Source organism: Podarcis bocagei, assembly GCF_964188305.1.
Source record: "Podarcis bocagei genome assembly, chromosome: 7".
NCBI classification, from domain to species: domain Eukaryota; kingdom Metazoa; phylum Chordata; class Lepidosauria; order Squamata; family Lacertidae; genus Podarcis; species Podarcis bocagei.
In genome coordinates this window covers 48,192,564-48,218,200 of record NC_138132.1, presented here as the reverse complement: position 1 = coordinate 48,218,200, position 25,637 = coordinate 48,192,564, and the positions used below count along the sequence as shown (strand labels likewise).

Below are 25,637 nucleotides of genomic sequence, written 5' to 3'. Positions count from 1 at the left end.
TTTCTTCGTGGAATAACAGGTTCGGAATTTCCAAAGAAAGATGTTAATCTATTTTTGTATGCCACAACTGCGGCTCGTATTTTGTTAGCTAAAAAGTGGAAAGCTCAAGAATTACCAACAGTAGAAGAATGGCAGATGAAGATGATGGATTTTATGGAGCTAGCCGATCTAACCGGAAGAGTCCACGACCAGAAGGAGGAGGAACACCACGAAGAATGGAAGAAATTTAATGATTATTTAGCTAAATTTGTTAAGCTAAAATAACTGGAAATAGCTTCCAGATACTTAATGGGCTTAGGATTGTATTTATGTTAACTGATAAAATAATATGTTTAATACAAGAAGGAGAAGATTTGAAGATGTTAATGCTTAATTTAAAGGGTATCAAAATTGGGATTTGGAAAACCATTATAAGGATATGCAATGAAATTCAACTAAGGGGAAACGAGTAAGTCGTTTTTACAAAGTAAATAACTGTTATTTTCAATAAGGTTATGATTTATGTTTGTTATGTGTTTTTGTTTGTCGTTGATATTGTAAAAACTAATATTTTTTTTGCAAAAAAACAAAAATAGAGAGAGCTCAACTACAAAGCAACAGTAACAACTTTCTTTAACTATCCAATCACCGAACGTCACTTTCAATTCCTTATTCGCATATGTGGACCTGAGTGAAAACTATCTACAGTATCCCCCTGCTGGCCCAGGGTGAGAACTTCAGTACATAACAGTATCATGGTTAAAGACACCAAAAGCAACTGTGGAAGAGTAATAGGGTCACACTCACTTTGCCTTTCAACAAAGGCCATCCATCAGGGCGACCAAAGTTGATTCAGTCCTGTAACCAGCTCTGAACTCCAACTGAAATGTGTCAAGATAATCAGTTTCACCCAAAAGTACTTGCAACAGTCACACCATCACCTTCCTCCATCCCAAGCATATGATGTAAACAACAGGAGCCTATTGACAAAAATGTACTCCAGTCAATCAGTGACCCTAGAAGGTATCTCACACATTATAAACAGTTTTACTAAAAGAACACAAGACCCACCCAGACATACACTTGCACCCTGTCTCACACTCAGAGAACACCAACCCTCTGCCAATTACAGGTTCTCACCCTGCACAGGAAATGCACCTGACTTATGCCCTCACTACATTCAGTCAAAATAGAAGAGGAGTAGTGCCCTTGTCCTGGGGACAAAGGGGCTCCCCAACAGAGGGATAAATAGATAAATATATAAACAGAATGATATCATCAAGACAATACTTTGGGGCAGAAGCTCAGGCTCCTGCTTAACAGAATGAGCAGGAAAACCCCCAAAATGCAACAGGCTTGGTTTTTTACATTTTAAATTGATACATAGTGCAATCTGAAGTCCAGAGCCTAAAATTATCCTAACTGCATCATTGCATGCAGTGTATCTGTCCCAACCTGGCATCTTCCAGATGTTTTCGACTACAATTTCCACCAGCCATGACCATTTGACATGCTAGCTACAGCTGATGGCATTTGTAGTCCACACCTTCTTGGGGCATTCAGTTGAGGAAGGCTGATGCAGAGGATTGACTTGTCCTGCTTTTGTTCAAGATGAGTTAAGTATAGGGCCTTGCATATAGTGCTTTTAATATTTTATTGCAGCATCTGCCTTGCATGCAGAAAGTCCCAAGTCCAATCCCTGGTGTCTCCAGGCAGACCTGGGAGACTCCTGCCTGAAACCCTGGAGAGCTGCTGCCAGTCAGTGTAGACAATACTGAGCTGGATGGGCCAACAGTCTGACACAATATAAGGCAGCTTCCCATGTTCCAGTGTGCCTCCAGTGTGGGAGAGCCCAGCACGCCTCTAGGTAACCAGTTCTATGGTCAAACTGCTCTACCCATCAATTCCCCCCCTTATGTTCAATGGAAGTCCACCATATTGTAACCTAAGCCCATTAGACCCAGTCCCACCCTCCGGGGCTGCAGAGAACAAATCACTTAGATGTATACCAGGTTTTGAAATGCAATTGTCTATGTTTGCCAAAACCAAAACAAACCTCCACTCTCCTTCTGCTACCATTTGTGCAGTTATAAAACACCCAGCAACGATTAGCATGTAAATATTATTTTATTGTCTTTCTTTCCTCTTCCCATCAAATAATGTCAAAGTAGGAAACAGAAGCCCATCTGCTCTCTCGCTGCAAGTGGCCCCATCCCTTGTGCCAGGAATGGAGCAGGAAATGAGAGAGAGAGAGAGAGAGAGAGAGAGAGAGAGAGAGAGAGAGATGCTTTTGTAGCTGTACTTACGCATGCAATGTGTTACAGATGCTTTAAAAGTTTCAATAGAAAACCCCACTGCCGCTGACACAATTGTGCCAAAAATGATGTGTTTCACTGCAGGGCTCTTAGACACCACATGCTCATCAGCACAGGTGCTCTCCTCCTCCTCCCTTCCTCTCCCTCCAACTATACGAAACCAATTAAGAAGGGAGGGAAACACAGACCAATTCATAGATGTGACTAACAGGTGTACATGCAACACATTTCCCCCACCCCATGCAGAGATGCAGGCTTTCCCTTTCACCCACTTGAGCTGCATAATCGGGGAGTGGTTAAAAAAAGGGGTTTAATCCATACACTAAAAATTTAGACATACAGTACTGCATTCCAGAGCGCTGTTTCTACCCTGCCCGCGTTTCCACGTTGCCCGGCTGAGTGCAAAAATATGGAAAGGGTTATATTATTTCCGATAAAATCATCTGGATTCTCCTCCCCAACCAAAAGGTGAATTCCCATGAAACAGACATGCACCCGTTTAAATTTAGCACAGCCCTCTCCAACCTTGCGCCCCCACCCAATGTTTTGGACCACAACTCCCATCATCCCTGAGTACTGGCCATACTGGCTGGTGCTGATGGGAGTTGGAGTCTGACAACATCTGGAGAGCAGCGGCTTGAGGAGGGCTGACCTGGTGCGTGGGCATTTCAAGGGATGCGCGCCCGGGAAGAACGATGCGCGTGGGTTTCGTCTTAAGGATGGATGGAGGAAGGAAGCCTTTGGAAATGCAGGGTGCAAGTGCACAGCCGCGTGGGCTGGCGGGGAGAAGCCCCGGGAGGGAACCTCCTGCCCTCCCTCCCTCCCGCAGGATCCGTCGCCCCGTCCCCTGCCCCTTACCGGAGCCCATTCAGGCGACCGATCTCTCCATGCGCTCCGACGGCTGCAGCCCGGCGACGACGGCGAGAGAGGCAGACTTCCGCTTTCGCCGCCGCCGCCAGCCCGGCCAGAGCAGCGGCGAAGAGGCGGAGGCGGGACGCGGCGCTCCGTGACCTCCGACCGGCGGTGGCAGCAGCGCCTTCCCAGTGGCTGCGGCGCGGCGCCGGGCTGCCGGCTGCCGAGAGAGTCTCGGGTGGCCGTGCGCTTGGCGCCTGCAGGCAGCCGCCGCCGCCGCCGCGGCATCTGGGCTCCCTCCGAGGGCCCAGCCCGCCGCCCGCCTGCTCAGCCGCCCGGTCCGCCTGTAGCAGCAGCGCCTCGACGTGGCGGAGAAGAGGCGGGCAGCGGAGCGCGCCGAGGGGACTGGCGCCGGGACGCCCCCCACCTCCCCGCCAGGCTCTTCCTCGGCTGCCCTTCTCAGCTGGGGTAGAAGTTCTGCTCAGCCAAGCGCTCCGGAGGTAGAGGAAGAAAGTGGACCTTTAGACACAGGGAAAGGAGGATGTGAGCATCTCGGGTGCAGAAAGAAGAGGTGGATTTCCTCCCGTCCACCTCTCCCAATGCATTCTGCAGCACTGATTGATTGATTGATTGATTGATTGTCTTTCTATGCCAGGTTTTCCACCAAGGAGCTCCAGGTGGTCCCTGTCCTCGTTCAATCCCCACAACCCTGTGAGATGGGTTAGGGACTGAGAGGCGGTGGCTGACCTGAGGTCACCCAGTGAGCATCCTGGCTGAGTGGGGATTGACACAAGTCCTAGTCCAACATTCTAACCATTGCATCACACTGGCTCTTGCGTTAGTAGCAGTGTTTGATACAAGAATAGCATATTAATGACAGATTTATTCTGGATTGTCTACACACTTTATCAGCTGTTTTGCAAAGCTTTCCCATGGTTATTACACACAACTATGCCTTCGAGGCACATTCTTTCCTTCAAAGAATTCTGGGCACTATGGTTTGTTAACAGTTGTTGCTGGGATCTATAGCTCGGTGAGGGGTAAACTACACTGCCCAGAATTATTTGAAGGAAATAATATGCTTTGAATGTGCTTTAAAGGTCTAGTGTGCACCTAGCCACATTATTGCCACCTGGAGGCATGCTGTTGTGCAGCAAAAGCTGTGATTTAGCTGTGATTCCCTTATTGCAGGGGTTGGACTAGATGACCCTTGGGTACCTTTTATGATGCTAAAAGTAGGACAAAAACAACAACCCTTAGAATATTTATGGTATAAAAAGTGGGATTGTGTCTAACTGCCCTGAGATCATGTGGGCACAAGCCATCCTGAATGCACAATGAAAATGATGCCTTTACATTATTTTCTCTTTACCTAGTGTTCTCTAGGTCAGTTCTAAGAAATCATTGGATGAAAATAGCCCTGCGATCAAAAGCAATTTCAGCTATCAAAAGTGACAGTTTGGAAGCAATGCATTAATTAGGAAATGATTAGTTCCCAGCATGATGCTAAGAATCTAAGTCTGGAAATATATGCTATGCTGTTAGCAGTAGGACTTAAATCAAATTTATTCTGTAGTGATTGAGTTGGTTCCCCAGCTATGACTCAGAACTTTTCAGGTGATGCTGGTTCTATCCACTTTAATATGACTATTCCAGAAAAAGAAATCAGTTTGGCATTGCAATATTTTGGCTCTGGTTCAGCAACGCAGCTGCACCATCTCAGGTGTATGAATGTTTCTTGCTCTCTTTTTCTTCTAAGAGTGGAATTAAAAAAAATAAAACAGATCAAACTAGCAGGCAAAAAAGTGCCACCTACATGTACAGTTGTTAAGTCTTGTATGCAGTCATCCAGAGGGTGGATCTAAAATGTTAAGATAATTTATCTGTACTGGCTGCTGTAACTGAGATGAGGGGGATTACTGTACAATTATTAATAAATGATATATATCAAGGCCATTTGGAGTCAAACCCATCTTTCTTTGTTCTTATCGCCATCCAATGGTGACCTGAGCATTCCATAAGTGCTACATGTTCTGCACATATTATCATAGGCGCCGACTCCATGGGGCTTGAGGGGGCCCGAGCCCCCTCAAAAATTCGTTTGGGGGGGCTCCGCCCCCCCAATAATCTCGGGCGCCCCTCCAGCAGAGCGCCATCGCCGCCCCTCCCCCAGCCCAAAATGCACAGGGTCGGGCTGCATGCCTCCTGCCCTCCCTCCCGAGCAAAAGCTCCACCCAATTTCCTTCGGAGCTGATTAATAGGCGCAGCACGCTCTCCCCTATTCGCTCACGAGGAGGCGGCACCACTTTATCTGCATATTCATGAGCTTATTTATTATTCATGAGCTTTCCCGGGCCCCCCCAATATTTTTTATAAGTCCGCGTCCCTGCATATTATTGGGTCCAGGTTTCTGTGGTGGGAGGGTTTTCCTCCTCCAACTGGAAGCAACTATTTGTCTTGCTGCTGTCATAAGAAAGAAGACCAACTCTTTATGCTGAACACTTGATTGATATCATTTTGCATTGACAGTAGGGCTAACCTGGGATCGGGGACAAGATGTTGCCCTGTAATGATGGATGGCAATGGAAAAATTTGGGTCCAGAAATCTTTAAGAAGCAGACACTCCCATCACACGTGAAGGAATGTGCCTTTAAAAATACATCCTCTCCAGCGTAAGAGCGAGAAAGTAGTTAACTCTTGAAAGGCATAGGGACATCTAATGCCCTCATATGATCTTTAAAGAGGCTTCCTGCAATTTAGCCAAAATGGTAAGCAGTGGGAGCACCATTTGTGTCCATCAATTTGTTGGCCTAAGTTGGCTTCAGCACTTCCCTAAAACTCTGCCCAGTGTCCATTTGTAGGTCCAATAATGTTTTATAAAGTAGAGAAGCTTCATCTTTAAACTCTGTATTAGATCTAATTCCTAATGCTTCAGACTTCATCGGGGATTGAAGCCCTTGGATTTAACAAATGAGTGAATGTATTGTATACAAATTTGTTGCATTTGGAACCAATTAGTTGAAATATTCCCAAGCTGTTTCTTTAAATTTTCCATGGTAATTGAGCATCCTCTTGGGAGAGTGTCCTGTATCCTGAATACTCCTGCTCTTGCCCACTGTTTATAATGCCTAAACTTGTCTGTATAACGGAACCTTAGGTGGTCTAAAATAGGTATACGAGGGGACACTGCAGGTGCCAGCTGCACTTCCCATAGTTTTCAGACTTGAAAGGGAACCTGCAAGAATTGGTTTTCCAGTTTTTTAATTGCTGCTCTGGAGGGATGCAGAAACGCAAGCACATAAATTGAAGGTTCCATGGGAATGTTCTCCAATTGTATCCAAGGTATCTCAGTTGCATTCTGGACTAGCTTTAAGAGCTGCTTCAAGTGGAATGCCTTGAAAGAAGATTTTTAATGTGGCATCTACAGTCCACTCTTTTTGCATTGTTTGTGAAGTGTTTGCCACCTAAATGGGTAATTGTACATTGAGGCTCCACTGAACTTTACACCACAGTACCACTTTAATCAGCCATGTCTCCTCCCAAAGAATCCTGGGAGCTGTACCCCAAAGAATTAAGGGTGCTGAAAGTTGTTAGGAGGCCCCTTCTTCCCATGAAAGAGCTACAATTCCCAGAGTTCCCTGGGAAGAGGAACTGATTGTTAAATCATTCTGGGAATTGTAGCTCTGTGAGGGGAACAGGGGTTCATGAGTTTCAGGCACAATGGCCTCCCTACCTGATGCCCCTGCTGCCTCTGACTGTCCAGGTTGTTGCTAGAGTCAGGGGTCATGACACCATCCTGCTCATCTGGATTTTGGCCTGAAAGATAAAGCAAAAGCATAAGTTGTGACACTGCACATCACTGCTGATCCCAGGGACATCTGTTAAGGTGGCAGCCTTAGCTTCTCATTTCCTGGCTTTGTGGAGTTTGGGCCTACATGAGGTAGTCTTAACTCTGGTCATAAACCAGCAGGGTTTTTATTTTTTATATAATCATTGAACTGCTTTCCTACTGAGAATATCACCTCCCACTTGGCACTTTGTGGTGGTTAAATGGAAGATGGGACTCTGAATTTCACACTGCTGGAGGCCATCCTTGCCTCTTGTTAAGTGCATGCAACTCATGGCACATTTTAAGCAGGGAGCACATTAGCATCCCTGGGACTTGAGAAAGGGAACGTTTCCAGAAGAGGTGGAAGAAAAAGAATTCTGAAGGAGATCATTTCAAAGCTAACCAGTTTATCCTCAGGTATGAAACTCTGAGAACCCCCCCAAAAGAAATGGCCTGTCAAGTTACTCAACTTTGCAGCCTTTTGTATTCTCCTGGATTGTTCTCTGTTATGAACTGAAATAGAGAATTCAGTTTCACAGCTTTGGCTATGAAGTGTCCATAGTTCCCTTATGAGAATGTGACACACATTTCTCCTCTGACAGTATGTGTTTTAAATAAGCTTGACCTGTAAAAAAGAGGTGGTAAGATGATCAGCCAGGACTTCTTTATATTTTGGAGGAAAAAGGAAGGGCAAAAAGGCCAAGGACCTAGGTACACGAGAGAATAGCATCCTTAAAGGGCTGCCAGTAGATTGAGACGATGGACAATCCATTTGCAGAGGGATGTGAGAGAGGTTTAGAAGACCAAAAGGAAAGGATGCACACAAAGAGGCTCATTGAGGGTCATGGCATACAAAATCCTGCTAGAAGAAAGAGTCAAGGTTTAGTGATGGATAAAGGAGAAGGGCAAAACCATTGTTTCTGAGAACTCTTTATGCTGCCTAAAGAAAGAGAGAGCAGAGAGCAAAGCATATGTCAAGAGCTACTGGGTATAAGACACTTAAAATGCATCCTTTGCACTTTCTGAAAGGGCTGTTGGTAAACAAGGCCATGCTTGAAAGGCTGAATGCATTAAGACTGACCTTCATGGAGAACAAAAAAGACATCTATGGGGGCAAAAAAATATCCAAGGGTGGCTCAAAACTGATATGATATTTTACAAATAAAGTGGTGAAAAGGAGGAGGAGAAGGAGATTGGGTGCTGGAAGTATGGTAGGATACAAGTGATCCCCCCCCCCATTTTATCTTGCCTCACCTCCAAATATGCTGCCCTGCTATGAGTTTAGGGTGGGGGTAGGCTGTATGCAAAGTCCCTTCTAATTCCTGGATCGAGCATGGATTCATTTCCTGGAATAACTAGGCTAGCTTCCTGGTGAGGTAATGGCCTAAGTATGACTTGTTAAGATAACAAAGGAAGTGAACCTACAGTTCTACAGTTCTATGATTCGATGACCCTGTGCCTGAGTGCTCTGCTGAAATTTCCTAAGTGCTGCTAAAAAGAAGGAAGTGTTCTCCAAAGGGGAAGCTGCAAAGACAGCCTTTGTGTGGTATGTCCCCCCCCCCCATTTCTACTGGCAACAGCACTGCTGATAAATTGGGTGGCAGGTCACTCAGGAAGTCTTAGCAGGCCAGTTCTGAAGGAACGCAACACAGAATTTGAGTTCATAGATTTTGCCCACAAATCCACACACAAAATAATTCCATGGGGTGTGATATAAGGCAAAACGCTGTGTTGGAACCAGTTTTGGCATTCTGAAGAACACAAGGACAGCCCTGCTGGATCAGGCCAGTGGCCCATCTAGTCCGCCATCTTGTTCTCATAGTAGCTGGCCAGATGCCTTAGCGGAAAATCTACAAACAGGGCCTGAGCACAACAGCAGCACTCTCCCCTCCTGCTGTTTCATGCAAGTCATATACTTGGGCTTGCCTTCTGTTTTAAAAAATACAGCAAAATTTGGAACAAATGGTCTTCCCACAGATGTGTCACTGTGCTCTGAAGGGTATCAGCAAGCAGAAAATGCACCCAATGGCACCTTGGAGGAAAAAAATGTGAAGTTATATGTCTGCTGGTTTTTCACACAAAATGTATGGAGCTACCAGCGGCAATGGGCACATGTGTCAGAGGGAAAGTGTTGTATGAAGGCCTGCTGATAAGGACTGCCATATAAAGAGAAATGGGAGGCACGGCATTTTTGCAGTCTGGGAAAGAAAGAAAAGGCATTTGCAGAGGGGCATGGAGACTTTACGTAGCCCAGTGCTTTCCTTCTAGGAAAAAAGGTGTCGGTACTCACCATGAAGTTGTTACAGTAAGTGCCACACTTTAAAGAAGTGCTTTTCTTCTAGGAAAAAAAAGGTGGCGGTACTGCGTACCCTTGAGTATCCACAGAAAAAAAGCAGTGACGTAGACTTTTATTTTGGTGTTTTCCCATAGAGGGTCAAGATTCCTTTATAGAGACCAAGAGAGCTCTTGAAAATTCAACAGCATCATCTGCAAACAAAGGTTTGTTATGAAGCTCACATATAGCTGTTTTTCAGTTTGAAGGACCTGTTGGATTGCCTTTATTATGATTTGACAATGCCCTTAGAAGTTTCTAATCCTTTTTATCTCTTTTGCAGCACCATTCATTCATTCAGTCCTTTTATTGGTATGCCACTTTCCACAAAATATTCGTGCTCAAAGCAGTTTACATCAAAGAAAGCAGGAACACATTTCAAACAAACACTATTTAAAAATGTCATAGTAACATAGCAAAACAGCAGCAAATATAAAAAAATACAAAAATCCAATGCCCTGGACGGGCTTGCTGATGAAACCTGCTATGGGCTACCCTTAACTTTGCTTTTCTGGCGTATCAAGCACCTGGAACTAGACCAGGGGTCAGCAAACTTTTTTCAGCAGGGGCCGGTCCACTGTCCTTCAGACAGACCTTGTGGGGGACTGGACTGTATTTTGAAAAAAAAAAATGAACGAATTCCTATGCCCCACAAATAACCCAGAGATGCATTTTAAATAAAAGCACACATTCTATTAATGTAAAAACACACTGATTCTCGGACCGTCCATGGGCTGGATTTAGAAGACGATTGGGTCAGATCCGGCCCCTGGGCTTTAGTTTGCCTACCCATGATCTAGACACTTCTTAAATTTCCCCAAATACCCCCATCCTAGCTTCTCTCTTGAGTCGTCGTGGGAAACTAAAATGTGGTAAGAGCCAGGTGCTTGGCACTGCTCAGAGTGCTGTCACTGCAGCCCGGTAAGCTTGCCAGGGCCCATTGGCAGAGGTGGAGGGAATTGTCAGACAACCTGGAACTGTCCCAGAATTCATTGCTATGAACCAGCTAGAGGTGGCTACTGGCTTAGATGCTCCTCCTCCTTCTTGCTGTTGTTGCCTATTCACCTGTACTTGCCCGATGAGCAAATGAGAGGAAAGAGAAAAAGAATAGTAACCACGGCACATCTTGTCCTCTAACTCTAGAAATTGTTGTGATTAGGCCCAGAATTAGGCAAGGGAATGAGCAGTGCCAATAGTACTGAGTTGCTAATGGCCCATTGTGTTAATGACCTAGGATTGCCTCCTATTAGCATATGGGCCTTGGTGAGTACATAGCTAATGCCAACCCTGCGAACAGCTCTTCCCAGTGCCCGTATGCCTCAGAGTCCCTAAGGGAAAGTCTACACATTGTCTGAGGTGGCAGACTGGATTGTACCATGTCAGACCAAATTTAGGTAGGGCCATTTTTAAATGTTCTTCCTCATAAAGAAAAATAAAAATCTTCTTGTTCAAAGCTAGGAGATTAGGAAGAAAGAGTCTAGCCCAGTCTTGTTCCCTGTTCTGCTAGTTTTCCGTTTGCAGGGAGTTCTGTTTTTTAAAATGAAAAGCAAAAACTTAGAGGAGCAAATTTGACCTCTGCCCTATTTTCTGAAGTGATACCTGCCATTCTGTCACCTCAAGTCTACTACTGCATCCCCACTTCATTCTGCTGCATGCAGAGACCACGTTTTAGAGGCAGCGCAGGGCTATGCATGAAAGCATCCAATCCTGATGGCAGTGTATTCAGTCTATGCAAAAAGCAATGGCAGGGAACAGAACTGCAGAAGTGTGTTGTCTTAATTATGGCATTGCTGGAGCTGAGTGCCACCTGCTGCTCATTTGTGTACATGCCACAACTAAATATAGATATATGCTGATTTCACTGAAGACTCAGTTACATGGCTGTTTGAGGGCCAAATTACTTATGTTACAAACAAGATCCATGATTTCCCAATGTGCAGTGGTACCTCGGCTTAAGTACTTAATTCATTCCTGAGATCCGTTCTTAACCTGAAACTGTTCTTAACCTGAAGCACCACTTTAGCTAATGGGGCCTCCTGCTGCTGCCACGCCGCAGGAGCACGATTTCTGCTCTCATCCTGAAGCAAAGTTCTTAACCCGAGGTACTATTTCTGGGTTAGCGGAGTCTGTAACCTGAAGCATATGTAACCTGAAGCGTATGTAACCCGAGGTACCACTGTATTTGTTTACACAAAAGAAACCTGGAGAGGCAATGGGCAGGCACTGAAGTGGAGCAGCAACAGTGTCGGCTGGTAGACAGTGAGCCTGATGGGGCAGGAAGGAAGCAGCAGGGTCCTTGCTAGGAGTGATGAGTCACCCCTCCCTGATGTTTCTGGGATGCAAGCTGTCTTTCTTGTTCTTGTGCAAGTTACTGGAGAGAGCAATCCCTCTGTTAACTTGCTTAGGGGAGAGAATCTCATGACCCCCAGCAAGGATACCACAAGGGTAAGGTGGATGTGCTTCTTCCCTGCCAACAGCCATTTTTGGATCCACAGTATACACAAGTTAATGGAGCTAGCATGTTACTCCCTGCAGCCCCCCACTCTTGTGTGCTTAATTAATTCCACTATCAAAGACCTGAAGGGAGCCAATGGCCCATCATGTTAATGACAACAGGATTGTGGGTTTATGTTTCCTTAATGGGACTGAGCGTTCACTTTGATACTGACCATCTGAAGAGAACAATCCCTGTTAACAGCAGTCCTTGTGAAATCTTCTCCATGAGCACTAGTAGGAACCAGCGTCAAAGAAAGCAGGAGAAGGCAGCATCTTGCCATCTCTGTGGAAGAAAGCCCTGTAAAGCAATACAAACAATGACTACAGATGTTGGGATCTTTCCAATGAAACTCTCCCCATGCACCTGAAGGCCTATCTTGTCTAGCATCCAGCTTCCTACAATGGCCAATCAGATGCCTCTGGGAAGCAGGGCATGAGGACAATAGCCCTCTCTCACTGTTGCTCCCTAGTAGCTGCTATTCAGTAGCATGCCACCTCTAGGTTTGGTGGTACAATGGTACCTCAGGTTACAGATGCTTCAGGTTACAGACTCCGCTAACCCAGAAATAGTACCTCGGGTTAAGAACTTTGCTTCAGGATGAGAACAGAAATCACGCGGCAGCAGCGTGGCGGCAGAGGGAGGCCCCATTAGCTAAAGTGGTACCTCAGGTTAAGAACAGTTTCAAGTTAAGAACGGACCTCTGGAACGAATTAAGTTCTTAACCTGAGGTCCCACTGTATGTCTCCAAATACCAGTGGCTAGGATTCACAAGTGGGGAGAGTGCTGTTGTACTCAGGTCCTGCTTGTGGGCTTCTTGTAGGCATCTGAATGGCCACTGGGAGAACTGGATGAGGTTTTTGGCCCATTCTGTTCTTTTGCTGAACTGTTAAAATCTTCTGGCCAGTTAGCTATTATTTATTTCATTTATATACTACCTTTCCATCATTGCACCCAGGGCGGTTTACAATTTTAAAGTACTCAGAGAAATGATATAACACGTAGAAATGGAAAGGAGGGGACAGTCTCACTGGACTGCCTCTTCAGCTGGGTCAGGTGTGTGAAAGGGAGTATGGAAAAGGTAAATGACTCCAACTGCTTTCAGCAGGAGTGCTGGTTTGAAAGATGAACGAGGCTTCCTGTACTGAGCCTTCCTTGAAGGGCATGCAAGACGATCCTGTTTCTGGGGTTGTAATCTGCATGTCTCAGGGCAAGGGTGAGTGAGTGAAGAAGCCCAAACCCTATTTACATAAATGCAAATGTATGGTTATCGGAAACAAGACCATGCCATCAGGTCTCACTTGTGACCAATATATCACAATGCGTTCATTGGTAGGTTAGAACAGAGCCTATGCAGGAAGAAATGTGCATTAGCAGATTCCATCAATGCAAATAGTACCCTTACAAAACCTCTTGAACCTCCATGAGAGACCCAGAAGGTATACAGCTGTATCTGCACAGGCTCCAACCCAACCTTTTGATGAATATTTGGAGGTTGTGATGGGTTTGCAACACTGCACACCATCCCGTATCCTTTTACATAGGTCACATGAACATTGCTCCAAGCACCTTGCTTATGTGATGCCTTCACCAAGTGCAACCACAAGCTCCTTCTCAGGTGTGCCACAGTTCTTTGAAGGGAATTTTCATTGACACCTTGGAAGGCATAAATAGGCCAGCACAAGTGATTATTTCGAAAGGTGCCCAGGGGTGAAACATAATTCAGCAGCTGTTCTCTGCTACTTTGTTTGACAAATATGCTGGATGTTAGCAATTATTTCGCAAAGCATCTTTTAAGTCGTCAAGAACAATGTTTGCTAACTAGGCCATGTTTTACTCCCTAGGCTACGGAGTGTTTATTTTATTTTGAAGAAAATCCCCCCTGAGTTCAATGAGCTTACCCCTGAGATAGGCACTTTTTTGTGGTAAGTGTGCTATACAGTAAGACAAATCCAACAAATGAGAGAGTGCTGCGCTAGGAACACAGGAACAATATCACCTTATATTGAGCCAGACTATTAATCCACCTGTCTCAGTATAGTGGATGCTGGTTGGCTGGGTTTCTCTTCAGGGATATTTCCCAGTCCTGCTTGGAGATGCCAGGGACTGAATTTGGGAATTTCTGCATGCAAAGGGTGTGCTGTGCCACTGAGCTACACCCCATTCCTCAGTACATTTATAGCCCTTTTATGCCTTGGGGGTGACATACAAACATAAGGGAAGAAGTGGTTCCTCAGCAATCTGATAAGCAGATTTTATCATCCAGTTTGTAGATTCCCCTGCTTTTAAATGCACTAAAGTCACCATAGGTTTGCCCGAAGATCTTACTAATGAGCAGACAAATGCAAGTATACATGAATTTGGCTTTTATGTAAGTAATCTTCCCCATCCACAACATACATACATACAACTTAAATAGAAAATGAAACTATCCAGTGCAAAAACCATTGATGTACAGTAGAGTAGCTTTTAACACAAACAGATTACAAAATACAAGGATCACAGGACACTTTAAAAACTGGATATCGTTTACAATTGCCTTACAATAGCTTTAAATGATTTTATAATTAACCTCACTGGTTAAACATCACATACATTAATTACACCCAACTACTTTCATTAGTAGGAATATTTTGTTAAACAAATAATAGCCATACATTATTTAGTAGAACCATACTTATATGTATATTTTGGATTTTGCATGCTAGTGAAAATGAGTATACCCTGCTCACAGAAAAAGTAAAGGTAGTCATGCTGGCCCATTAGAAAACAAGAAAATCTGTATCAGGGCAACCAAAATATCACACAATAGGTGGGAAGATTTGGAGTTTTTCAAAAAGAAGTCTTCATTAGACAACATGGTAAACAGAAGAATGGGGATGGTGGGGGGGGGAGGAACTCGGCGGATGAAGAAGCAGTAGATATCAGGGCACAGTTGTAATGTAGACTGGGGGAGGAGGTAACAGCAATGGAGACTAGTCCACTGGGGCAAGTGGGGCACTGTCCCCTCCAAGTTCAGCCTGTCCTCAGCTGGCCCCCACCTACCTACTTCCTCACAGGTCCAAGAGGTAGCACAGGCTGTCTGCCTCCTCATCCTTAGTCTCAGAGCTGCCATTGTCTAACTCAGCAGAGAGGAGAATAGGGACAAAACTAGAATTAGTTGGCCCCTCCTATCACTCGCTTTAGTGCCCCCTACTGTTGGCCTCCTTATCTTCTGCTCTTCCAGTCTCAATGGACACCAGCCTCCACTGGATAACAGGCAACACAGCACCTGGGAAAGGTCTAGGCTAGTTTTGGAAAGGTCAAATCAGTGATGAATCTCCTATCGGTGTTTTGGAAGCATCAAATGCTTGAAATATCCATGTTTACAGTACCTGGAAGAAGGGGTGGGGGGCACCAGCAAGAAGAAAAGTGTTAAGATAGTTTCACAGTTAATGAGGCTTGTAACTTGGAAAAGTTCCCTGATGCAGCTGAATTTCTTCAGCTGTGTTTGGAAAAAAAAAAGCATTTAAAAATGAATAAAAAGTTAGCCTGTATATACATGCATAATGGAAGTTGCAATCAAATGAAACCTACACCCGAGACTAGGAAATTTGCACTCCCTGAAGTCCCAGAAATTGTTCCTTCCAGAATCATGGGTGGGTTTTGACTTAAAAGGGCAGATATTCTAAGTAACTAAAATAAGCAAGAAAGGATCATTAATGCTTGGCTGGAAAAGAGCCACACTTTGAAATGTGTGTGTGCCTTGGGATCTAGCCCTGCCCTTGCTGTTTATACATGTGTCAGAGTGCACCAGAAAGGACTCTATGTGGCCCAATCAGGGTCCTCCCTCATGTGCAGGATGCATTAGTATGCTCATGGAGTCCCTTCTGAAGTGCTCAAAAGTCATCGCTTTTGCTGTCTATCATCCTGGTCATGTAAACCTGCTCAGAAAAAAGTATGTTGAGCTGATTTAGGTATTGGGAATGCAGGAATTGCTAGTTGGTTCCGTCTTCTGAACCAACATTTTCTTAGCCACATTGTCTGTGGCTAAGGCTGGGGGAACCTGTCAATACAGAACGCTCAATACAGAAGATCTTCACTGGGTTCCAGCCCATAAAGGTCTGCCAGCATTTTAAACCTGGGACCCCAGTCATTCAGAAAATCATAGTCGATGTCAGAGTCTGAGGATCCTGATCCCAAAGAGCTTAAGGATTCTGCAATGGACTCGGCCCCTTCATAACCATATATGTGGAGAGTGTCATATGGCAGCAAATCCCCGTCGTTGTCAGCTTCGTCTTTTTTCATCTCAATCATAATGCCCATTTCTCCAGTGCCCGAGATCCCATTTCCTGGGGGCTTTTGTACACGGGAGTACACGCAAGGCCTGTTCTCCGTGGTCATCCTGGGTGACCTCATGCTGGTCTGGCGGACTGAGTTGAGGACTGACACATCGTAGCTGGTGGTGTCCATTTCACCACCACCTTCTTCATCGTAGGCCACCAGCTGCTCGTGGATATCCGTCACATTCTTCCTGAGAATGTTCAGGTCTTTCCTGTGTCGCTTCCTCATAACTATTAGCACCATAATCACTGCAAACAAATCATAAATTAGTTGCAGAATGGAGAAGCAAAACAAGCATGTGGCTGAATAGAAAACGTAACCTGATTCAACCTGAGGTTTGGCAAGGTGGGAGAAGTAACCATCTCTGAAAAATGGTTGCTACCGCATGACCTTAAAGAGCAAAATTACTCCATTTTCATATCCCTTTCTGCCACCCCTTTATGTTCCTTATATGTAATAAAAGGGGTCTTTCCCCCTTTCCCCTGGGAAGGCCAGAAATGTGAATATTTTTGAGTAGATTTACCAATGATGGTGATGATGCAGACCAAGATGGCAAGTAGTGCTTGGACGCTGACTCCCATTTGTTTTGCTGGCTCTTCGCAGAAAGTGAAGTCCCCTTCCTCGCTGCACTTGCAGACATGGATGGCAAGGGTGTTTGTGCTGCTCTGCTGGGGTGAGCCGTTGTCAGAGATGATGATAGGCAAGTAATGGGTTTTGACTAGTTCCCGATTAAACTGTCCGTATTTGACGGTGACATTCGCTGTGCTATCTGAGGAAGGCAATAGCGTCTCATTAAGTGATAATCTCAAATGGTGATTGCCTTGTAGGAATGCCAGCAGTCTGCTCCTGAGGCTCCTGAGGCAAAGTAATCTTTTAAGGAACCCAGAAAATGTCTGGGTGGCCAGGAGTCATCAAGACTTCTTCTATACAGGAGTGGTTTGTTTTGGGAAATTAGCAGTTTTAGAGCATCAGTTTGATTCAGTGTTGGTCATTTGTTCTGTATTTTTTTTAATTTTGTGATGTTTTAGTGCTTGTGTTGTACATCACCATGATAGTTTTGAATGAGCTGGCAGTTTAAGAAATGTTCTATAAATGATTATACAATATATACAATACAATATATAGACAGCCCTAAATAATTTATAAATAGGGACAAGCAAACCATGAAGCTCTATTTGGAGCATGGCTAGTTAACATTCACACAATGTTTCCTTTTTGCCACCTCATGAAATCCACAGAAACGTACCGTGATTGTCAATTAGAGTGAAGTTGCTCTCTTCAGACACCAAGGAAAACCTGAATTTCACTCCTGGTGACATTTCATCCTTGTCCACAGCAGAAATCATGATAACAGTCTACAGGAATTGAAAAGGTTGTCGTGAATACACAGGGCCATCTTTTCCCTCAAACAACTGCCCAGGAAGAGACTTCATGTTATGAGGTACAGTCACTCCCTGGGAGCAATTTGAAAAATATATTGTACCACACAGCCACGGGCTTTTGTGGAGCAGTGTAACAGGTTAAAAAGGTTAAAAAGAAGAAAAAGCCAGTCCTTGAAGCACCTCATAAGTACAGTTGTTGATTATGTGGCTTCATCTGCAGATCAGTTTTTTCTTAGTTATATTTTATCGAAAATTTTCAGTGAGAAAAGAAAAGAAAAGAAAAGAAAAAGCACAAAACAAAAGCAAAAGCAAATATTAAAGAAAAATATAAAGATGCTTGAAATTGTGATACAATATGAAATAAACAGTTTTGAAACTAAGGGCAATAGATTCTTAATATTATTTTTTGTTGTATAAAACATTAACTATAGAAGCTAAATTATTGTCCCACTGCTTAGGTAAAATAGGAACCTCCAATTCTTTATTCTATTCATTTCTCAGATGCTGTATGTCAAATTGATTAATTGAGACCAGGTATCTGTGGAAAACATTCACCAGCTTTTTAGTCTGAGAGGATTTAACCAATTGTTTTATTATCTTAGGTGTATTAGATGCTGTAAAATCTGCCAGTCCAAATAAAGATGTTAGCATATGGTGCAGCTGCAAATATTGCCACTGGGCCGAATCAAATAGGTGGTGTTTTTAGTTTAATATAGCACAAGTATAAAATTCATCATTCTCATCTATTAATTGGCCTAAAGTCAATATGCTTGCCTCCATCCTGTTCTTTCACATTCCCCACCCCACCCTGATTTTTAAAGTGGGATTTCCCCACAAAGTCAGTTTTGCATAGGAAAATCATGTGTTCCATAGGAAAATCATTGTGTTCCATATTTTCTAGCTGACAATCTTCTTTCAGGAGAATCCAGGGTTTTAACATATTGTGATCCTAGTGCAGTCCCTAAGATAAAGGAGCTATACATCTATATTCTAGGGTTGCCCAGGTTGGGAAGTTATCACTAATTTTGGGTTTCAAGTTTCTAGTATTTGTCAATAAATAAGCTTGGTGATATAATACCAAATCCTCCTTGTTTTATTTGCAGTTGCATTTTTAATAATGATACTCTTGGAGTTGAAGAACCCCAAAGGCATTTCCTTAATAAGGGGTTTAATTTTGGGAAATATTTTCTGAGAATATATCTGCAGATCAGTGTTCTGATTTGCACATAGGTTTAAGGGGGGCAAAATGGGAAGATTCAATCCAAAATGTGGAGCGAACTGGAAACTTCCCCATCCAACTTCCTAGGCTGGCAAGGATTGCTGGTCTGTGTGGCTGAGTAGTAAAAGCAGTTTGGTTCTGATACTTTACCTTTCCTGGTGCGGCATTTTCACACACTTTAGGATTGTAAACATCAGCAAATTCTGGGGCATTGTCATTTATATCAGTAACTTTAATGTAAACTGGTACGTGGGTTTCTAGATTGGGCACAATTCCTGAAGCAAGAAGAAAATCACAGATTTATCAATCAGGCATCCATCTGAAATCAAATAGAGGCAACCAGTATTCACACCACATCAGTGCGGTGAGTGAATCAGAGTGGAGGAACCTGGTTGGCTGGCCTCAACTCTGAGACATGTAAGAATGTCTGCAGAGAACTGCCACGTGTAATGCACAATTGTTCGCTTAGGGCTATCTTCATGTGATCTGGAATCCTAAAAAGCAGGGTTTTGGCTCACATAGGGTTGTATCCAATTCTGATATCCATTGGATGCAACTTGCAGAGAGCTGAGGAATCTGCTTTTCAGATGGTTCATTCCACGTAGGGACGGGCAAATCTATCAATTTTGGTTTCTGTCAGTTTCAAATTTTTCCAGTCTAAAGTCCAGCTTTCCACATTTCTACATCAGTTTGTGATTCCCCCCTCCAATAATGTTCTCATGAAAATTCACCAGTATTTTAGTGCAAATTTCTCCTGATATGCACATTTTTGTATACAGTTTCCCCTAATGTATGTATTTTTCAAAGCAATTTCCCCTAATATAACATGTTTTTGTATGGCATTGTCACCAATACACACATTTTTTATGCTCACTCTACTCTATGCATTTTTATAAGCATGTCTTGGTGAGAAACCTGCATTGCAAATTTCAAACAACTGTGAATTTCGAAGGATGGCTGTATAGCTATAGTTTAGGAAAGTGCGAACTAGGTAGATACACCTTTAAATGTGAACTGATTTGAATTCCTCCCTCCCTCCCTGCATTCCGTGATGCTGTATTATCATGCAAATATGGGTTTTTAACATAAAATCATATCCTTGACAGGATTGGAGGAGTGGGGGAGTGAATCAGATAGTAAGACCCTCATGATTGGTGCCATCCACTTGGCACAAGGCCTTGGGATGGTCTCCACTGAAGACTGGCTTTCACGGCATGGATACAACAGCAAAAAGGTTCAAAGAGGGAGGACTTGGTATTTTGCCTGCTTATTGCAATCTGCAAAGAAGAGGGAATGGCTGGGTGCCTCACTCTTGTCAAATTCCCTAGTGACACAAGTTCATACTTACTGTCTTGCTCCAGTTCATTGGCTGCCACAGTTATGTTATGCCAGGCACTTTCTTCCCTGTCCAAAGGCTTCAAGGCAAAAATATGTCCCTTCGTGGATATTTTGAAATAACTGGATCTCAGGATGTGATATCTGTGTTGGGTGCATTAAAAAATGGTATCAAAGTAGTATCTGAGGAGGAGCCAAGGCAGAGACAGAGTTGGGGCCGGGGGATGAGTCATTGGACAGCGAAGGGGAACATGAGGCATAGTGCTGTCTCCCTCCCTCACGGCCAGCTCAGGGGCAGGGCATGCGCCAGAGTCCCTTTGCGACCACGAGAAGGAGGCTCTGCCCCAGCCCCAGCCCCAAAGGCCCGGCCACATGTCTTGGGAAATGTGCATCTGGAGCCATGGCCTCATTGGCCCTGCCCATGCTATGCCTCTGGTTAAACAACATCTGGAGGGCCATAGGCTCTTCATCGCTGCATTATACAGTATAAAAAATCAGTTCTTCAACACATTATCATGGGCTGTATTGTGGATAAAGTGTTGTTGCAAGGGATGCAGACTCAGTTGACTAAGCACCTTTTGGGTACAGAAGAAACTTTCTGTTACCTTATTTGCCGTTTTGCTCTATCTGGGTCATGTGCCGACACAGATCCGATAACCTTTTTGATGTCACTTTCTTCTTGAACTTCAAATATATAGAAAGGTTGGGAAAAGACAGGTGGTTCATCAACATCGAGAACTTTGATTGTTACACTTGCAATACTCTTGGATCCTTTCGTTCTGGAATATGCATAGTTAATGTCGGCATCAGTTGCTTCAACATCAAACTTGTAGGAGGATACCTTCTCAAAGTCCAGTGGCTAAAAACACACACACGAACATTATCAGTACACAATAAAAAGGGACACTGTGTATACAATGAACATATTTTTTATATTTAGGAACACAGGAAGCTAGGTCACTATTATCTACACTGACTGGCAGCAGCTCTGCAGGGTCTGAGACTGAGGTCTCTCCCAGTGCTACCTGGAGATGTTGGATATTGAACCCAATGTGTTTGCATGCAAGGCAGATGCTCTACCACTGAGCTGTGGTCCTGCTCCTATGGAGAGAGTTATATTTATATTTCTGGACTGCAAAGCCCATTTTGGAATGAACCTGGAATTTAATTTAATGGAAACTCTTGCAAACTCTTCTGGAAGTTTTGTACCCATGTAGATTTATTTAGTCAATTATTAGCCTGTTGTGTGACAGTGGGTAATAATAATAATAATAATAATAATAATAATAATAATAATAATAATGTTATTTATTTATACCCAGCCCATCTGACAGGGTTTCCCTAGCCACTCTGGGTGGCTCCCAACAGAATTAATGATAATAATAATAAAAAAGATAAATCACCAGACATTAAAAACTTCCCTAAACAGGGCTGCCTTCAGATGTCTTCTAAAAGTCAGACAGTTGTTTATTTCCTTGACATCTGATGGGAGGGCATTCCACAGGGCGGGCACCACTACCAAGAAGGCCCTCTGTCTGGTTCCCTGTAATCTCACTTTGTGCAGTGAGGGAACTGCCAGAAGGCCCTCAGAGCTGGACCTCAGTGGCTGGGCTGAACAATGGGGTTGGAGACACTCCTTCGGGTATACTGGATGTGTCTAGATGTATGAATGAATGTGTGCGAGAAAGTGGTTGTCCCATCCGTCTTTTGTACTGGCCCCACCAACCATGGGCACGTGCTCCCAGAAAATTAAGGGAAGGTAGTTCTTGGGCTCACAAAGATTCCCCACCCCTGATGTAAACAATGATACACTGATCATCACCATACCTTCTTAGGTCTAATTATTCCTTCATTTGTGAAGGGGTTTGGTTCTATTCTGAAGGTATCTTGGTAAGGTCCTTGGACAAAACTGTACTTTGTATTTCTGTTCTGTGGCTCATCAATGTCTTCAACTTCCAGTCTACCAACTTCACCGCCTAACCTGGTATTTTCAGGGACTTCAAAATGGAAGTTTTCTGGAAAACAAACAAATAAAAGTATGTTGGAATAAAAGGAAAACCAGAACACATGTTCTTGCTAACAAAAGGATCATCATTTTTCTCATTTCAATTTTTATCACTAAATTGTGTGGCATTGGCCTTATGTGTGGCCATCTTGAGTGTTTTCATGCTCTGAGGCCTGGGTATCCTTTTAGCTAAGGGGCTGCATCGGGATCAGCTGTTGGAAACAGGCTGCCCCTGGAGTAGCTTACATAACATACATTAAATAATGGACAACGTGATGAATAACAGAATATTTGGCAGAAACCAAACTGCAGCAGAATGGAAACAGCACTGTTTGTGACAAATACAGATCACAACAGAAAGTGCAGCCTTCTTACATCCCCACTTGTGATATGCCTGTTTATTTTTAACCAGTTATGTAAAACTTGAAATTCAATATTTTTGTATTTAGAGGCCCCTTCTAATTTGAGGCCCTAAACTGTAGCTTCTGTGTGTAAATCTAACTGTTTGCTGTAGACCCACCCTTTCTTTCTTTCTTTTTTTCACTGAATGAATGGGAAATGATGGTGTGTCAGTTGGTGGCATGGACAGAAGGCTGTGTTAGCTTCAAGGAACACAGGGCTGTAACCAACTTAGTCCTACTCAGAGCTGACCCACTGAAATTAAGGGATTTAAGTTAGGCGTGTCCATTAACTTCAATGGGTCTACTCTGAGTAAAAGTAGAATTGCATAACACCCATAGAAAGAGTCAGACCATTGATTCATCTAGCTTAATACTGTCTAATCTGCCTAGCAGTATGCAGTGCCCCCTTCTTGGAAACGCTGGACAGCCACTGCCAGCCAGTGTAGACATGCTGTACTGGATGCATCAGTGGTCTGACATGCTGTCACGCAATATACAAATGTTCTAAATATCTAGTCAGATTTGGAACCCACACTGCATTACATCCAACTGAATGCAATTTCCATGAACTGAGTTAGGAGCAGATGGCTTCATCGAATTTAATTCACTGATTTTGCAAAACTAACTTTTCCTAAATGTTGGGAAGTTGTCGTTGATGTCAGTCAATGAGATGCGGACTGTAGCAGTGCCTGATTCTTCTGAGTGTAGACCGTGGCCATCCACTGCTTCTACCACAATTGTATAAACAGGGTTTTTTTCTCTGTCCAAATCCGGTACAGCTGTGTAGATTGTTCCTGTAAAAGAAAAGAAGAAAGCTAAACATGTATCTGCCTCATCTATCACCTCAACATTTTTTTTTTACTATTAAGCTGTATAACCTAAATTTCTACTGCTTGCCTTTAATTTAGCATTTATTTTTAATTTTAAAAACAGTTAACAGAATTTTGACTCCCTCCCTCAGGTCACTACTTGCCAGTTTTGGTTGTCCAGCCGTCTTCTCCAAGGCAGTCCTCTCTTCTCCCTTTCCATCCTTCCAAGGTAAACTTTATGTGTGGTATGGTCTACCCACCTACATGCCTACCCACCTGCTTCAAATCTAGAAAAGCCAGCTGTCAATGTTTGCTCCTCATCAGCAGATGAGGGGGTGAGAAATCCTTTGAACTTTTCAAAGATCCTTCTAATCCCAAACTTTGGTGGTTTCATATCTATTGGTTTGGAAGCTAAATGGGACCATCAGAAAGCATAGGTGCCAACTCCCTGAGTCCCTGAGTGCCTGAGCTCCCACAAAATTCCCCATGAAGTGGCTGGGCACCCACAATTTTAGTGCCAGGGCCATGCACACTGCATGGCACTCACAGCCCCGGGCACCCATGTTTGCAGGGCCAAGTTGGCACTCCTGTCAAAAAGGCATTGGTTTCTGCTTGCTTGGAAGACTCAGCAGGTGGGTACGCAGAAGTATATTACGGTATTTCACAGTGAGTCTGAAAGTTCTCAAAGGTTGACAGATCAACAAGCTGACTTGACAGATGATGTGGTGTGGCCTGACTTCTACACAGAAGTTTCCTACACAGGCTTGCCTGTTAGTGTGAGCAATAAGAGCGCTTTGTTCTACTTATGGATCTCAGACTTCCCAGGACTAGCTTTCCTGAATTGGGAGGAGTTGAGTCTGGCAGGATTACTTTTCACCAGCCAATTTATTGATATCATACCTACCAGTATCATCTATTTTGAAGTATTGGTTTCCCTGAATAACTTTGTAGGAAACACGAGTATTGCCAAGAATTGTGGGGTCATCAGCATCTACAGCTGTCACTTTGGTGACTGATGTTCCTAGAGAGAGCAAGAGCAAGGGGGGGGGGGCAGAGAGATTGTTACCAAAAGATGATACTCAATTATTAGTGTTTAGATTCTGTTCGTGTAAAAAACTGCCAACAAGAACTGTGATGAATCTGCTTAAAGAGGTGTGAAAAATTGACTCTCCTGAGACAAACCTTTTCCTCCCTCACCACTTTGAACCCTCCTATTTAATGCTGCTGTAGTTAGGACATTTCTATCCTACATTTGCTCCAAGGCACTCAAGGCCATGTAAGTGTACACAGTTTTTCCTCCCCCTCCCCATTTTATCACTGCCACCACCCTGTGAGGTAGGCCAGGCAGAGAGACAGTGCCTGACCCAGGCTCTTGGTCCAGAACTCTACTCCACTACTCCACACTGGTTATAATAAGAATGCTCAATTAAACTATCAAATAAAGGTATAGCCTGCTCTGCCTCCCAAAGGAGCCCAGGGTGACAAACAAGTGATGAAACAATAAATATATATTTAAAACAATTCCAGTGCAGATGTAGACTGGGAAAGATAGCAGCTTAAAAGGCTTGGTGAAAGAGGAAGCTATTCTGGGGCTAGCCATACAAGTGGCGAGTCAAGGATGGAAAGGGTTAACTAAGAGAAGGGAGAGGTTACTTACAGACCAGGGATCTAGGGTGGGTTCTCTCTCTCTCTCTCTCTCTCTCTCTCTCTCTCTCTCTCTCTCTGTGTGTGTGTGTGTGTGTGTTTGTGTGTGTGTGTAAGCTCTCAAAGAACATTATGCATCTAAGTGCTAATCTGGGCTTGGCTGAGCTGGCTAGATATCTCTTGAACCTCCATCCAGGGCCATAAATCACTGCACACGGCTAGCTCCACATGACTAGAGTGGCTCTGAGCCATGGTCTGTTTCTGCAAGTATTCAGTGTAAGAAACTAAGGGAGAGTTAGCTTTCTTACTGCAACTGGATGATCTATGCTTCTTTTCATTTATATTAGTGGTGGGAAACCTCCGGCCTCTGAACCCATTTCTAGCAAATTCTGCCCACTTGCCAATCATGTGACATCATTTGATGTTACCCATCTATCATTTTTATTTGTCCTGTCACTTTCTACGTTATCTGTGGCTTTCTCCTGATTAAACTTAACATTTTATGTATCTTACATTCATTTTAGATGCTTTAAAGACTAAGCCTTAAAGGAGACTTAAATTTAAGAATATGTAAAATGTTTGCAGAATACATAAAAATAAAATAAAATAAATAAAAAATATGCACATTAAAAAAAAATGTTTTGCTGGTATTTTTGCTTTGTTGGCCTTTCAACTTGCTGACTTTTGCCCCTCCCTTTTCACTTCTAGCCTTGCCTGC

General features: G+C 43.7%; 2 protein-coding genes across 4 annotated transcripts in view; both read right to left on the bottom strand.

Annotated features, from left to right (window-relative positions):
* The window catches only part of BEAN1 (brain expressed associated with NEDD4 1), a 47,662-nt gene extending 44,342 nt beyond the window's left edge, over positions 1 to 3,320 (bottom strand). Inside the window, exon 1 of one of the 2 annotated variants that reach the window (XM_081203439.1) lies at positions 3,153 to 3,320. The gene's annotated coding sequence lies outside the window, so the exon portion shown is untranslated. Of the gene's footprint in view, positions 1 to 782; positions 807 to 3,152 lie in introns of those variants that run through there. The other variant, XM_081203440.1, reaches the window with a different exon arrangement.
* A 10,832-nt stretch (positions 3,321 to 14,152) lies between these two features.
* CDH5 (cadherin 5) overlaps positions 14,153 to 25,637 on the bottom strand; it is a 31,475-nt gene continuing 19,990 nt past the window's right edge. For both annotated transcript variants that reach the window (XM_081203437.1, XM_081203438.1), the window contains 9 exons: positions 24,180 to 24,296; positions 23,093 to 23,260; positions 21,888 to 22,075; positions 20,666 to 20,919; positions 20,074 to 20,204; positions 18,876 to 19,000; positions 17,371 to 17,479; positions 16,648 to 16,893; positions 14,153 to 16,372 (listed from right to left, as the gene is read on the bottom strand). In XM_081203437.1, coding sequence (XP_081059563.1) covers positions 15,864 to 16,372; positions 16,648 to 16,893; positions 17,371 to 17,479; positions 18,876 to 19,000; positions 20,074 to 20,204; positions 20,666 to 20,919; positions 21,888 to 22,075; positions 23,093 to 23,260; positions 24,180 to 24,296 — 1,847 coding nt within the window. In that variant the 3' untranslated portion in view covers positions 14,153 to 15,863. The remainder of the gene's footprint in view (positions 16,373 to 16,647; positions 16,894 to 17,370; positions 17,480 to 18,875; positions 19,001 to 20,073; positions 20,205 to 20,665; positions 20,920 to 21,887; positions 22,076 to 23,092; positions 23,261 to 24,179; positions 24,297 to 25,637) is intronic.